General features: G+C 42.2%; 1 protein-coding gene across 2 annotated transcripts in view; it reads left to right on the forward strand.

Annotated features, from left to right (window-relative positions):
* XRCC5 (X-ray repair cross complementing 5) overlaps window positions 1-15293 on the forward strand; it is a 95254-nt gene that overhangs the window by 73002 nt on the left and 6959 nt on the right. For both annotated transcript variants that reach the window (XM_085891604.1, XM_085891605.1), the window contains 5 exons: window positions 4-97; window positions 1420-1492; window positions 6572-6681; window positions 11453-11549; window positions 13439-13506. In XM_085891604.1, the coding sequence (XP_085747730.1) occupies window positions 4-97; window positions 1420-1492; window positions 6572-6681; window positions 11453-11549; window positions 13439-13506 (442 nt within the window). The remainder of the gene's footprint in view (window positions 1-3; window positions 98-1419; window positions 1493-6571; window positions 6682-11452; window positions 11550-13438; window positions 13507-15293) is intronic.

Genomic DNA, 15293 nt, shown 5'->3' on the forward strand with positions numbered 1-15293 from the left:
CAGTGATATCCCGAAGCGACCTTTGAAGAAGGCTCGCCTTGACAACGACTGGGACAAATTTAATTTGGAAATGTTGGCTGAAGGTGACGTCACGAAGGCACGTTCCCTGCAAATAGCACAACCTCAACCGCTGCTCACTTTTCGTCACCGAGAGAGATGCTTTATTAACCATCTGCACTTTTTCTTGTTTTTATTTATTTATTTCCAGCTATACATGAATCATTGAGGAGCCCCAAGTGCTTTCATTTTGCCAGTTTGTTTGGTCGAGTTCCCACCCCACATGCTTTCAAATACCTGCATTCTCAAGTTAATTCCAGTAAAACGGTAACTTGAAAGTCACGTTTCTTTATTGGTCTCCAGCCGTGTTTCAAAAACATACAGACAGTATTAAGACTGCGTCGGCTGAAACATTGAACTAATAAAATCTGGTACCTCTTCCAGGCCAAGATGCATATTTTTATTTTCTTCAAAAGAAAGGATACATATGTTTGGTTCAAACATTGTGGAGCAGCTGGGGGTGACTTGCAGATTTATTTTTAATTCATACAACCAATAAGCACAGAATTCCTTGCACTTTGAGGCATGGAGACCCAGGTGCAATGTCTGTGCTGTCAGGCTTTACCTTGCATCATGCTCTGATGCCGTCAGAAATCATGTAATCAATGGTCAAAAAGGAAATCTTTTTATTTTGTGTAACTCATTGGAAAAAAAATACCTCTGGTGGGAATGCGAGGGAAAGTAGTTAAAACAACTGAGAGGAATACAAATCTGGATGAATGCCACTTCCCAGAGTGAAGGCGCAACTTATTTTTCATTGTTTTGTGAAATTTGCAATGGTTGTTTTTCTTTACGGCTGATTTGTTTAATACTTCTCCATTTGATGACAATTTAACCAGACACAGCGACATACTGATTAGGACGTCTACTCTGAGTCTGGCTGGTCGGTGGTCCAAACCCCAATTGAGTCTTACCAAAGACTTTAAAAATGGTACATGCTGCTTCCTTGTGTGACGTTTAGCAATTAATAGGATAGAGCATGGACAAGCATCCTTCGGTTGGCAATTGTAGTGCAGGCTTTGATAGGCCTCGTTCCTCCTGCGTTGAAATACCTTTTGAGAGAAATCATACAAATTTCACTCCTTGTAATCCTGTTTTGCTCAATTCACGTCGGTGATTATTTATTTGCAATAATAGGTTCATTCCCTTTGATTTCACACTACATTGTTGTATTGAGCATGACAGTTTATTTTAAAAGAGACAACCCATTATTAAGGCTTCTCTACTTCCTGGCTACTTAACACCCAAGCGTTCCTATCTCTTGTAAAATTCTCTGCTGCGTCCTCGGGCAGTTTTAAACACATACGCAGAAGCAATATCTTGACGTATCTCATTTGGTAACATCTGTTTTATTGCTTTCAGGTTGGGACTGTGGAACCAGCGAAGGATTTCTGTATTCTTGTGAGACAAAAGGAACTGTTTACATTCCAAGAAGGTTGGTGTCTTCTTGATTGTTCTTCACAGCCCTTGGTTTTGATTGTAAAGAGAGTATCGACATTCTCCAAGCAACATTGCAAGTATGCAGATGAGCATGTTTTTTTAATTCAGCTTGTAGCGAATCGATCGGAGTAATTGTTTACAATCTGTGATGTACCTCTGAACGTCGTTGAGCACCCGTGGTTGCTGCCATCATCACGATGCCCAAATGCATTTCATGTAACTCCAAATGTGTTTGGAGCACCACATTACGTTTCCACTGCTTTCCTGAGTACTAATGTTTGAACAACTGTCTCTCATCTGTGGCCTTTGGTGTCTTGCCAATCCTGGTGCACATGGAGCTGCAGGCCTGTGTGCACTTGGCCTACGCTCCATGGATGGATAAGGCCTTCCCTTGTGTGTGATGCAGGGGAGGGGGTGGAATGTAAGCAGAAACCTTGGCCAGGTGCATACCCAAGGCAAAAAAGAACTTTCTCTCCACTGTGATGGTTAATATCAACTGCCAGTGCAAAAATAGAAATAAAAAAACACTTGTATGGGGTTTATTCCTGGGAGATCAAACGTGTCTTCGTGACGCTGATCTCTGTTTTCTTTGATGCAGCTGGTTTAGTTCCAACCATGACAATCTGTGGCATCCTTCACCTGTCTTGCCCACTGACTTGCAGCAACAGCAATCGGAGCTTCATTGAGATGACATAAGTTTGGCCATCTTGTGGCTGGTCATGTTTCTTTTATTGTACAATATGTCGAACACCGTAAACCAAAATGTGCATTGCACTTTGGCTATATGAACTTGCATTAGAAAGCATCAAAATATAAATTACACTGTCGTGCCGGCAGGGAACTGGAAGGTGGGGGGTAGGAATGCAATATCTTTGGTTTAAAAACATACATTGTAAATATCTTCAGAACAAGTCATTAAAATTATAAACAAACATTTAGTTGCGTAAATGTGCTCCATATCCAGTTATCCCAAAGTTGGTTTTTCTCATCTCTCAAGTTCAGTGACTTTATTCACCTTTACTCAACTAAAAGCAGTGCATCTCTGATCAAGTTATTTGCTCTGCCACCGAAGGGGAAGGAAGTTGTTTTCACCCCTTTCTGTCTGTTTGTTTGTTTGTGTACAGGATGTCTCAAAAAGTTGTGGACGGATTCAGATGAATCCGGATATCTCAGATGAAACTCAGTTTCGTCTGAATGGGTGTGTGGCAAGGACGAACTGATTCGATTTTGGTGAAGATCCAGATCCAGCGACTAGAATTTTTTCGCAATTCTTAAACCAATATATACTACGATATCTCAAAAAGTTGTGGACGGATTTGGTGGACAGGCTGGGTGTGTGACAAGGCCAAATTGATTCGACTTTGTTGAAGATCCGAATCCGGATCTGGATATGAGAATTATTTTAATTTTTATTGTAATTCTTCACCATTGAGAGATAGGGCCAAAAACGATATACTGTAGTACTGTATCGCATGATATTTTAAAAATGTATTGGGCCCAACATGTTCTCGTGGATCAGACATTACGTGGCGGAGGTATGCGCTCCACCGAATGCCCTTCTAGTTGACCTGCTGTTACACGGTCAGTCGAGCCATACCCAATCTGTTTGCTTTTCAGAAGAATGCTTTATATTTACATTGATGATATTTTTATTTTTGTGCATAACTCGCATTATGTTGGAATGCCAACATCAGAGTGTGATGTGGACTAGATAATATAAATAGCGTTTTCCTGAGTTTCGTCATGTTTACTTGTCATACTGGACATACACTATCCTACCAAATATCATGGGACACCCTTTTTCAACCGGTCATGAGACTTACCCATACGTTCGTCTGATTTGCATAACCATGACTCATCAGCAGACGCAGCGTAAATAGTCGTGAAGCACTCTTGTTCCTTGGTTTCAGAGCAACATGTTCTTGAGGAAAGAGTTAATAAAGTTCCAATCTGGAATTGTTTATCCTTTGTAAAAGTGGGAATCTCCATTATGATGATTTTAACCATTCTAGTCATTTATAAATCAACTGTAGAGAGTGTCACCTCAATGTTAAAGACCACAGTCAATACCAACCTCAACCTTCAATCAAACACACCATAATAAAATCACTTTCCATTCTGGAATACCATTTTAAAAATCAGGCTCACACAAGCTTGTCATCATTGTGCTTATTATTTTGCTTCATATGGAATGTTGCATATAATTGGTATAATGGATCCTCAAAAGGTGAGAATAATTTTTCTGGAGCAATGAGTTTAGGTGCACTGTTCAAGTTACAGGTTACTCCTGATGACTCCATTTTTGCTCTTTACTTCTTCGGGTTCCTTCTTGGTCTTTCGTTTCATTTCATGGCAGGTTGTGTGGGATGTTCTGTCATGCTAATTATCGACTTGACACAAATTCTTAAGATGGAAAACAAAGCATTATGGAGTGTACGTACTATGCAACGAATGATCCACAATCCCATCTCCTCTGTTAAGGGAACTGTTAAGGACTGATGGTTTTGTTTTGAATTTAAAACGACTTCCCCAGAGTGTAGCATGTATGAATCAGATTCGAGTGAGCTGACCAGAGAGGTGCAAAGGTCGCTGCATGTGCATGCAAGCAGGCCTTTGCCAGGTAGATAGGTGGGTTTTAAATGCTCCCGCACAGTTTTATATAAAACCCGGCGGTTAAAAAGAAAATGTTGCTGTATGGGTGCATTTTATCGTTCTTCCCTTCCCCTACCCTCATGCTTCCTTCCCTTCCCCGCCCCTCACACCACCATCCCCATCCCTCACGCCACCTTCCCTTCCCATCACGTCAACTGTTGAAAGATTCACGACTGTTGCAACCACGACTGTTGAAAGAGCCCAAACGACCGTTCAAAGACGGGTGTAAACGACCATTGCAAAAGAGCCTCAAACGACCGTTGCAAAAGAGCCTCCAATGACCGTTGAAAGGAGCCACCCGTAAACATTCCAGGGTTCGCTCTTTTATAAGGCCGGAATGGAAGCTTCGAGAATGTGCACATCATTGGGCAGGGCCTGTGAGCAAATTGGCATTCCTCCTCCATAGCCCTGCCCATTCGAGTTTCTGCAGCGACTCCTCCCAGTCGGGGCTTCTGGTTGCCATTAGAGTCAGACATTGCTAAAGGAGAGCGAGCACTCGGGAGCACTCGGCTGGTTTGAGGTGCACAAGAACGATTATGGGGAAACGGAGCCGATTTCTCTCAGGTCAATGCTGACCAAACATCGCCCAAGCACGTGAAGGCCATCACGAAGGCTTACAATGGGGTTAATGGTTGAGGGTTGTGGGATGAGGGATCTCCTTTAGAGCGGCGGAGTTTGGGGTTATGTAACTGTACTTCATGTCTTGATTGTCTTACGTGCATGTGGGAAGAGATCATGTCAAACTCCTGTCTGTATTAAATAAAATGTGTGAACTTACATGTGTTGTGAGAAAAGAGAAAGGGAGAGGAAATTAACGATGAAGAAGAGAGAGAGAAATTAATGATAAAGGGAATGTAAGGAAGGGATCGGCACATGCCCTCATGCCAATGCCTTGCCGACAACTTTTCATGTGTAAAAGAGAAATAGGGGGGTGAATCCTAATCTACCCGTTCCAATGAAGTTTGGATCCCACTGACCCATCCCAAGGTAAGAGACTATTCTAAACATTTATTATGGAAATAACTACGCTGAAGGACCTGCATGTCGTGAGTGTACATTTACAATCGCGGTTTCTCAAAACCGCAACAATATATGAAACATAAAGCTCTTTCCAACCACTGATTCACTGACTCGTATTAAAGATCGGTACCTTCTGGGTGATGTAGAAAGCTGAAATTTTGCATGCCAATGGGCATCGAAGCCAGTATACCAGAAAAAATTACAGAATGGTCGTACAACATCCATAAATGAAAATGTAAATAAATGAAAAAGAATTAAAGGAAAAAAATGCAGGTGACTGACCCAAGACAATGGGGAAGCACAGTAATGTTGTGTGCCGACAGACATTGAAGCCGATACACCAAGAAAAATTACAAGACAGTCAGAAATCATCCGTAAATGAAAACATAGAGATGAAAATAAATAAATGAAAAACCAAATGCAGGTGAGCGACCCGAGACAATGGGGAAGCACGGTTCATATGCTTACATAATGTGTAAGCACAACCCGCTAGTATATTATATATTTGGGGGAAAGCCCATCAAAGTGACAGGTGCGCAAAACTCAACACAACACAGAGGATTACATTATATACAAACTTATGGATTACGTCCGATGAATTATTTGCAATTAATAATAGTCCAGGAAATGAGACTTTCCCTGGGGAAGATTAGTGGTGAGGGGAGCAATTTGTCAACAAACTTGTCAAAACATTTCATATTGTTCTGAGACCATTGCAACTTTAGCATGCACCCCACCTAACCCCCCCCCTACCAACAGGAGGGTAAGCCAACTGTAGTACCCTCCGCCCCCACCCCCAACAGGAGGGTAAGGCAATTTTTAGCAACCCTCCCCCCGCTCCCCAACAGAAAGGTAAGTCCAACCTCAGCATATCCCCCACTCCCCCCCTAACAGTATGGTAAGACCTTCTGTAGCATTCCCCACCCTCAACAGAAGGATAAGGCAATCTTTAGCATTTCTCCCCCACCGCCATGACGCTCCGTTCCACCTTTAGAAACCGGCATATGGAGATAACAATAAAACACACACACGTAATTGTTGAAAACAACATGCACACACATATATAGGTGTGTGTGTGTGTGTGTGTGTGTGTGTGTGTGTGTGTGTGTGTGTGTGTGTGTGTGTGTGTGTGTGTGTGTGTGTGTGTGTGTGTGTGTGTGTGTGTGTGTGTGTGTGTGTGTGTGTGTGTGTGTGTGTGTGTGTGTGTGTGTGTGTGTAATATTTTTTGAATATAAAACAAAATGAGGTGCCATTTTGATTGTGATTTAGATCGTATTACACCAGCAATTGTGTAGCTGACTTGGATCTTGAATCCTTACAAAAGACAGGTTTCTCCACCTCGTCCTGAATGTACATGACCTGCTCTGCAATACCAATTTGGTGATCACATCTTGTTCCACAGTTGCACAGCAGCTTGAGGGATGTGTTCTGCGATTCCTGGAACTCGACAATTCTCTCTACTATGCAAAGACCCTCGATTGCCTGAAAGCTTACCGGGATGAAGCAAGAAAGGTAGAAAAAAGATGGGTTATCTTTCACAATTTTGTTCAAATACAGGTAAAAACTGAGAACTAAAAACTATTCTTACTGGCATGGTGCAGAAGACGCACTGTGTCTGTCATAAACCATGTTGTGTGTATCCTTCATTTTGAAACGAAATGCTCATGCAGGCCTGTTTCATGTTCCTCAACCATTCAGGTACATAAATTAAAGTACATTCCTCATGATTCTAGGATCCCAGGTTCGAATTCCATATACTCTGTTGATGTGTCTGTTATTTCCTACTATCCTTATTTTGTATGTGATAGAGTATGTGCAAGCTCCTCCATGAGCCTCAGACACTATACAAATCAAAAGATGGTTGTCCCATCTGTGGTAGGTTATAAAAGGTACGGTAGCCTCCTTTTATCTCATCATCTCTTCTTCTGTACCTTAGCGACATGCACCGTTTTAATGGCTGGCAGGATAGCTGAGAGGTATGCACAATTGCCTGTTAGCTGTCGAGCCTGGATAGGAATCTCGACCCAGCAATAAATTGTCACGTGTTTCGCAGGCATGGCGAGGCATCAGTTTCTGTTCTGTCCCTTGGATGGATGTTAAACCTAGTTTCGCATTTACTCATATTAGTTGGTGGATGTTAAAATCCTACAGTGTCCTCTGCAAAGAGTTTGTGAGTTATTGCCGATACCCTGGCTAAATTACAAATTCTTACCTGGACTGTGGGTAGCAAGTGATCTGGTCCTCTTGGGAGTTCCTTCGCACCAAGCTAATGCTACTCGCTATCTCAGAGTGTGGTTGTTGTCTTGGCATTAGCTTCTTCACTACAAACAAATGGACCAGGTGGTTCACAGGTTTAATGTGAATCACCCTCTTCGGTTATGGAGGGCAACCCTTACATCCACATTTGATGTGATGCGGATATTCTGAAATTGCAAATGATAACTAAATGCCTGCAATCATAAAGCGATTGCCAAGGGGGGAGGCTTAACCTTGGCGATCGCCTGTAACTTACCCTTGGCCCGTGATCCAATGGTGGCCATATTTTGTTTGGACCATCAAATGACCTTGACTTTCAACATTTAGGGATAGAGTGTAGATTAAGAAAATGTGTCCCCATCTCCAGTCTATCCATAAATGATGAAGGTCATGGTTATATGGTGATCTGAACAAAATAGGGCCACCATTGGATTGCAAGGTCATATGGTGACCAAAGTAGATCAAGGTCACAAATCAAATATCAAGTGCACAATGTCAGCGCAGATGCACTAATATGACGCATAAAGATCTTGGAAGGCCAACCGGTCTTTGAGATTCTGCATTGGTAAAATTGAGCGATCACATAAAACGTGTTATTTTTTTCAGATTGCCATTTGACCTTGACCTTTAACCCCTGTATGATGTAAATTAAGGGTAAATGCAAATTGCTCTAAGCTATCCAGAGAGGGCAATTTAGCGTTCATTGGACAAACCTGAGGTGAGTTGTAATGAAAAATGTGAAAAATGTCTATAATTTAGTCATGTCCTCAATTCGGTCAAAGTTCAAAGCATCCTCACTCTCGCATACTTTTTATTCCCATTATTGATGCAAAATTTCATTCCAAAAGTCCCAGCTGGCTCTGAGATACAGCCCAGACATTGGCAGAAAAAAGCGAGAAAAACCTAAGTTGTGGTTTAGTACTCTAAGGGGTGTAAGACCTTGACCTTTAACTCGGAGGGGAATGATGTAAATGAAGCGTAAATGCACTTCGCACAAGGCTCACTAGAGAGGGTAATTTTGTTCCAATCGGACAAATCTCAGTCGAGTTTTGTTGAAAAATGTTAAAATGTCTATAATTGTGTTGTGACCTTAAAAATTAGGTCAAAGTCAAAAAAAATCAACCCCACATACTTTTTTTTCACACATGCTCCTGGCTGGTTCATGGAAGGGCTACAACACAGAACAGACCACAACACAGAACAGACCACAACACAACATAACAAAGGGAACAGCAGGAGAAAGGGGAAATGCTAATAGCAGGGCGGAGGGAGAACGTAGACGGACACAGACAAACAAGGGATGACGGTAATGATGACAGTTAGGGGAGAATGTAAAGGGTGGACAAGATGGATTCATAAGCAAAATTTTAGAAGGGTGGGGATGGTTTAATGGGCATAGAGAAGATCATGGCTTTAGATGGGGGATGACCAGAGATAGAGGTGGACAGCTGTTTTGAACACCAAGAGGGAAGAATGAGATCGAAGAGAGTGTGGAAGGCAATTCCACAGGTGGGAAAAGAGAAGAATAAATGAGTGGAGGTGAGCAGTGGTTCTGGATTTAGGCAGTTTCACGAGGACGGAGTTACTGATGGACCACGTGTGTCCTGTAGATACCTGGGAGGACAGAACAAAGAGTGGGCAGAGGGTGCAAGACCAGAAATGAGACAAGACAGAGACCACCGACCTGTCGGTGATGGCAATGGTGAAGTGATAGGCTCATAGACTCAGCTTCATCGCGAGAGATTCCAATGATCTTGAAAGCCTTGTTTTCCATGTCGTCAACGTGAGAAAGATGTGAGGCAGGGGAGAAAGCTCATAGGGGAGAGCATTACTCCATAAAGCTGCAGATGAAAGCTTTGTTGGTGGATAGTAGTTCAGGTGTGCTAAGGAAGGATTTTGCATGACGGAGGATGCTGAATCAGCATCTGGCTTTGGAGGTGAACTTTGAAATGTGGCTTGCCCAACAGAGATCATGGCAAAGTGTGAGACCCAAGAGTTTGAGTGTCTATACTTCTTCAAGATGGTTGTTGAGAAAGTAGATGGGAGGGTTTGCGGAACGATCCTTTCAGAGAGAGAAAGCGAGAGTGTGAGATTTCTCAGGATTGAAAGACATGTTCCAAGTGTTTGGCCAGTTTGTGATTTTGGCAAGGTCTGAGGAGAGGGAAGAGGCTGCTGCCTGTCTGTCAGAAGGATGAGGGAGATCAACGCAGAGCGTGGAGTCATCAGCAAAGAAATAAAGAGGATTTTCCAGAGTCAGTGGGATCATTGATGAATAGTAACAAGAGGATGGGGGCCAAGAACACTGCCTTGGGGTACTCCAGACTTGACAGGGAGAGGAGAAGGAAGGGTTTCTTTGAGAGCCACACGTTGACGATGAGAGTGGAGGAAGTCACCATAATCCAAGAGTGGAGGAAGTCACCATAATCCAAGAGTGGAGTTGGCCTTGAATGTGGAGTTGGCCATAGGCAGACAGTTTGGAGAGCAAGGCAGGATGCCAGACTGTACTGAAAGCTCAAGATATGTCCAGAGAGATGGCCCTGATCCCATGTCTGATTATCGAGGGCCTCCATCCATTGTTGGGAGAGTAGAAGCAGCCTGTCCATTGTCCAAGCTGGAATGACTCGTTCTGAATCTGAATTGTTGATCTGAGATGAGGCTCTTGGAGAAAATAAATGATTTTATGTCATCTGTGATGATGGATTCCATGACCTTGCTGATGATTGGTAGAAGGCTGATTGGTCTGTCGTTAAGGGGATCCAGTTTTGCACCTTTTTAATGTAATGCTGTGATGTTGGCTGATTTATGAGCTGGGATTTTTCTAGGGTAAATGACAGGGTGTAAAGAGTGGGGAGAGGAAGTGCAAGAGCAGCAGAGCAGGTTTTTCGGACACGTGAGCTGATGCCGTCCGGTCCAGTTGCAGTTAGAGTCGAGGGTTGCCAGAAACTTTTCCACCTTCTCAGATGCAAAAGTCACAGAATTCAGGAGCAGTTGCGTACGACTGGGAAAGGTGGGGAGAGAGAGACATATATATATATATATATATATATATATATATATATATATATATATATATATATATATATATATATATATATATATATGTTAGGGACACAAGATTTTGAAGCAAATGCAGAATTGAGGCATTCGGTCTTCTCATGAGCAGAAAAAAAATTCGGCCTTCTCTCATTGGAAATGCGTGGCAGGAGGGTTTGGGTAATTAAATGATGGCTGTGGTTCCATTTGAAGTGAGGGAAGGGGAGCATACACCAGAGACTGACTTGATAAGGCTCTACCAGGTTTTAGAGGAGGGAGACAAGTTTGAAAGCTGAGTCTTGAGATTGGACAGATGTTTGTTTTCTGGCTCCTCGGAGAGTCGACACACACTTATGGGCTTTATTGATTGATCCGAGGTTGCCCTCGGTTGGATTTGCGTTCCAGGAGGAAGAATGCAAGTTGTTTTAAAGCAACTGCTTCACCACAGGATTCAGGGTACCAAGAGCAGGAGGATGGGTTAGATAACTGAAGGAAAGATGGGACTAATCTGTGCATGAGAGATGTTTTGGGTTTTTCTTAACAATGAGCGAAGGCTCATGGAGGAGTTAGTTGTACACATAAATTGTGGAATAAAGACATTAAAGGTCATTGGTGTATTTTTGCGTTAATTACAAGGACATTCAGAAATATGGACAAATCATCATGGTGTATGGTATTTAAACCTGTTCTAACATCCTGAGCTGTGGGCTCGGATGGGAACACCAAGCAGGCCAGCCCTACATTTTAAACATGAAAACCTTGTTAGGTATTGTTGAGTGAGTTATTTGCTTTGTCCTTTAATTTTGATTTTGACAACTTGAAAGTGTTCGAGCAATCAAACAACCATTTTTATTACGAGGTCATGATTTGTGTTGTTTTCTTTGGCTCGGCAGTGCTGTCCACCTGCCGTGACTGTGAACCTCTTGCAAAATAGTGTGGCGGCTGCTTTGGATGCTGTTGGAAAGCTGCCTTTTACTTTCACCTCCTGTTTCAGGAAAAGGAACATGCCCTGTACAATGCCTTCCTGCAAAACATGAAGAATTCCGTGAAGCAGAAATCGTTGCAAGATTTCTGGAAATTGCTCGTGCAAGGTTGGTTGTGCAAAGAGGCTCAGTCATTGGCATCTTCCTTCGCTAAATATTTTTGGCCTCATTTCTCACCAGCCTTTCTCTCAATGTGATATCCTCTCACTCGGTGGCTGTTCAAATGCGTGGCAGGAGGGTTTGGGTAATTGTTTTCAAAGCATATCTGTATACTGTATTTGTTACTGTGAATGTTAGCCAATATGTTTGCTCTAATACCACACGACTTCAGTGTACATTCAGCCATTCATCGTTGTAAAATAAACTGCTTCTCCTCTGTTGGGATAAAACATATAGAGCTTACAAAGCACTGACCTTTTGTTTTTAATGGGAAATATATATGATTTTTTTTGTAATGAAAATTATGGCTCATCGAAGAGCTTGCACACACACAATTAATGACAGACACAAACATGCAAATAGAGAAATGAGACAACATATGTCTTGACCTCCGACAAATAGAGCCATTGACCTTACCTCCCCAGAACCCTCTTGGTATTGGCTGTGCCACCTCGTGTCGGCACTTTTCACTCTGCTGTCAGCGGGGATTTTTTGGGGGAGAGAAATTCCCACCCACCCACCTCTAAAGGGATGTCAACCCACGGGGTTTATCCACGCTCTATCCTCTAAAATTCTGAGTGCCAAGCGGGGAATTAGCACGTACCATTTTTATAGTCTTCGGTGGGACTCGTTCGGATCAAAATCGAACCACTGACCTCCCAGACTCACAGCGGATGCTCTAACCACAATCCCACTGAGTCTGGTAAGTTTAATCGTCGTTCTGCTGCTTTTTAGCATCAAAGAGCTGAAGTAGGATATCATGGTCATACTGTCCTTTGAAGACTTGGTTTGGATTGAAAATGCTACTTCAGAAACCAAAGTATTTTTTTCACTGCTTGTGTCTCCACTCTGTTTGCTGTAGGATGATGCAGATTTGCCAATTGTTACTCCGTCTTGTTTCATAAACCCAAATTAATAAAAGAGGTAGGGATTAAAAGGAAAGCACAAAGTATATGAACAAAGAATAAAATTGTATCCAGGGTATAACACAAGCATTTGTGGGGTGGGGTGGGGTGGGGTGGGAAGATCTAAAGTATGGGAGAAAATGCAAACATTTCAACCACTGAGAGTTTTCATCCAGTTATTATTTTATCCAAACATTGAAACAATCTGTTTGTTCCAGCGTTTTGGACTTAGAGTTGCCTTCTTCAATAAATTTTCTGCGAGACATAAATTTTTGTATATGTCTAGTTTATGCTCTGTTGGTTATGTGTTTAAACTATGCGAGTTCCCTTTCATGGTACTTAAACACAGGAGGGAGGCTATTAGACCCATCAAGCCTAATGCAAACATATTGTGTGCACAGTGTTTGCCAACATATGGCTGTTTGTCAGTACTCTATCCTTTTGGATGGATAGGAAATAGAGCAAGGAAATCGCTTGTACCATTTTTAAAAGTCTTTGCTATGACTCGACCGGGGTTGGAACCACCACCCTCCTAGACTCAGAGTGGACGCTCCAACCATTACACCACCGGCCGAGTTCTTAAACTATTTTTTCAAGTTATGTAAATTTGGATATTTCATCATTAATCCCAGGGAATGTTCAACATCATCATTAATCAAACTTCAAAATATTTTTTTATGAAGGTACATTTCCTAAAATATGTCAATGGTTTTGGCTGATGAGGACATGAAGTGGTGTAATAATCCCAGGGAATGCACAATATAATAATTAGACCTCAGACACATTGCTGTTGTTTTTTCCCTTTTAACATGGTATATTCACTAAAAAATAATAGCATGTTGATGGTGTATATGTGCATTGCTTATATTTCATTATAATTATTGCAATGTTTGGAACACTTGATGCTCAAATATTTAATGCACCCCTTTTCAGATCGAATAAGTCTCCTGAGTAAGGCAGAGGTGCAGGGAAGTTGTGTGACAATGCAGGAATCTGAGGAGGTATGTAATGACGGTTGGGGTAATGGAGTGGGGTTAATGATTGTATGTCCATTGTCATCAGTGTCTTTCATGTGCCTCCTCTCATGGTCTCTCTTTAGTCTCTAGTATTGTGCTACAAAGGCTGGTAGGATGGTCTAGAGGTACGCACACTCACCTCTAAGCTGATTCGAATCTCGGCTCAATGATAAATTATCATCCCGCTGCTTCGCAGCAAGGGCGATTCATTAATATGTATGCCCATTCCTCGAATGGACCTGAAACTGGGCGTCCGGTATGCCATCTTTAGTTCACGGACGTTAAAGATCCTACGGTGTCCTTGGTAAAGAGTAGGCGAGCTATCGTCGGCACCATGGCCAAATTCCTCCTTTAACTCCTGCTGGGAAGGCAATGGCAACCCACCCAGTATAACTCTTGCCAAGAAACTGCTTCAGCAGCAACGATGCTCTGTAACAGAGTACAGTACATCAGAAAATCAGAATTGTGCTCGAATTTTCTGCATTACAAGCATGATAGGCCAGATGTCCTTTTCACATATGTTTTCTTGTTTGAACGACCATCTACATATTCTTCATCATCATCATTATGTGCCATGTTTTATACCGAGTGTGTATTCTGCCGAAGCAGTTTCTTGGTTGGGGTTACATTCCGGGATGGGTCGCCACTCTGACACAGGAAGTGAGGGCAGGAATTTCGAATTTGTTTTTGGTGCTGGCAATTGCTCGCCTACTCTTCGCGATAGACTAGATAGACATGGAATCTTAAACTCCCACCAATAAATGCCAGAACACAGGATGCCCAATTTGTCGTCCATCCGAGGGATGTCACACACATTGATGAATCACCCTGCCTGTGAAACACCGGGATAACAGTTTATAACTTGACTGAGAATCAAACCCAGGTTTACAGTTCAGTGGCGAGTGTCTGTACCTCTGGGCCAAAGAAAGAGAATGGGAAATTTTTCATACAGAAAATCAAGGTATAGGAGGGAGAGGGGAGAGTGATGGGCTTGGGATGAAATATTATCAAGGGAAAGGGGCGTGTAAAGGTGGAAAGTATTATGTCTGCAAAATTCCAGCATATTGCATTCGTAATATATCAGTGGCTCTCACCTAGCCTGCACTCTGCTAACTGTGAAGTTCTTGGGTTTTTTGTTCTATTGCACTAGTTAATTGCTTCATAACCTGCATGTGTATTAGCTAAATACCTGTGCTACTATAAGGTTTTGGGGGCCTCTGATCAAATGTTATAATGATTAGCTTTGTTTGCACATGGTATGCCACGAAGCAAATGTTTTTGATCAACCATATGATGTTGGTGATGATATCTGTAAACATAATCTCAACATATTTGATGTAGTCAGGGAATGTTAAAGATATTTTTGCATCTGTTGACAAAGTTGGTGCATTTCGACTGCACCGATTCCAAATTGCTGCTGCCTTCAGTCTAATGTCGGCCTCGATCAGATTCCCGAAAGATTTTGGCCAAGCACGTGCCCTCTATGAACCGCTGACCCCTGACTTGACGGGAAAATGGCAAAAATAAGTGTGAGCGAGTTTAATTTTTCAAATATTAATAGTCATTGCACAAATTAACATTGATTTCTCAAAATGCCTGCATCTTCAGATGGTGAGATAATGCAATCACCACTCAATTCCTTTGTTTAACATTCTCTTGGTATCAACATGGACTCCAATTTTATCAATTCAATCCTCATGACTCTTCACTGGCTTCCAGTGCATCATCGCATTGATTTTAAAATATTGTTTGGTAACTTATAAACTTGTTTC

Source organism: Eptatretus burgeri, chromosome 8, assembly GCF_056783735.1.
Source record: "Eptatretus burgeri isolate ZD-2024b chromosome 8, Ebu_testis_v1, whole genome shotgun sequence".
Lineage (NCBI taxonomy): Eukaryota > Metazoa > Chordata > Myxini > Myxiniformes > Myxinidae > Eptatretus > Eptatretus burgeri.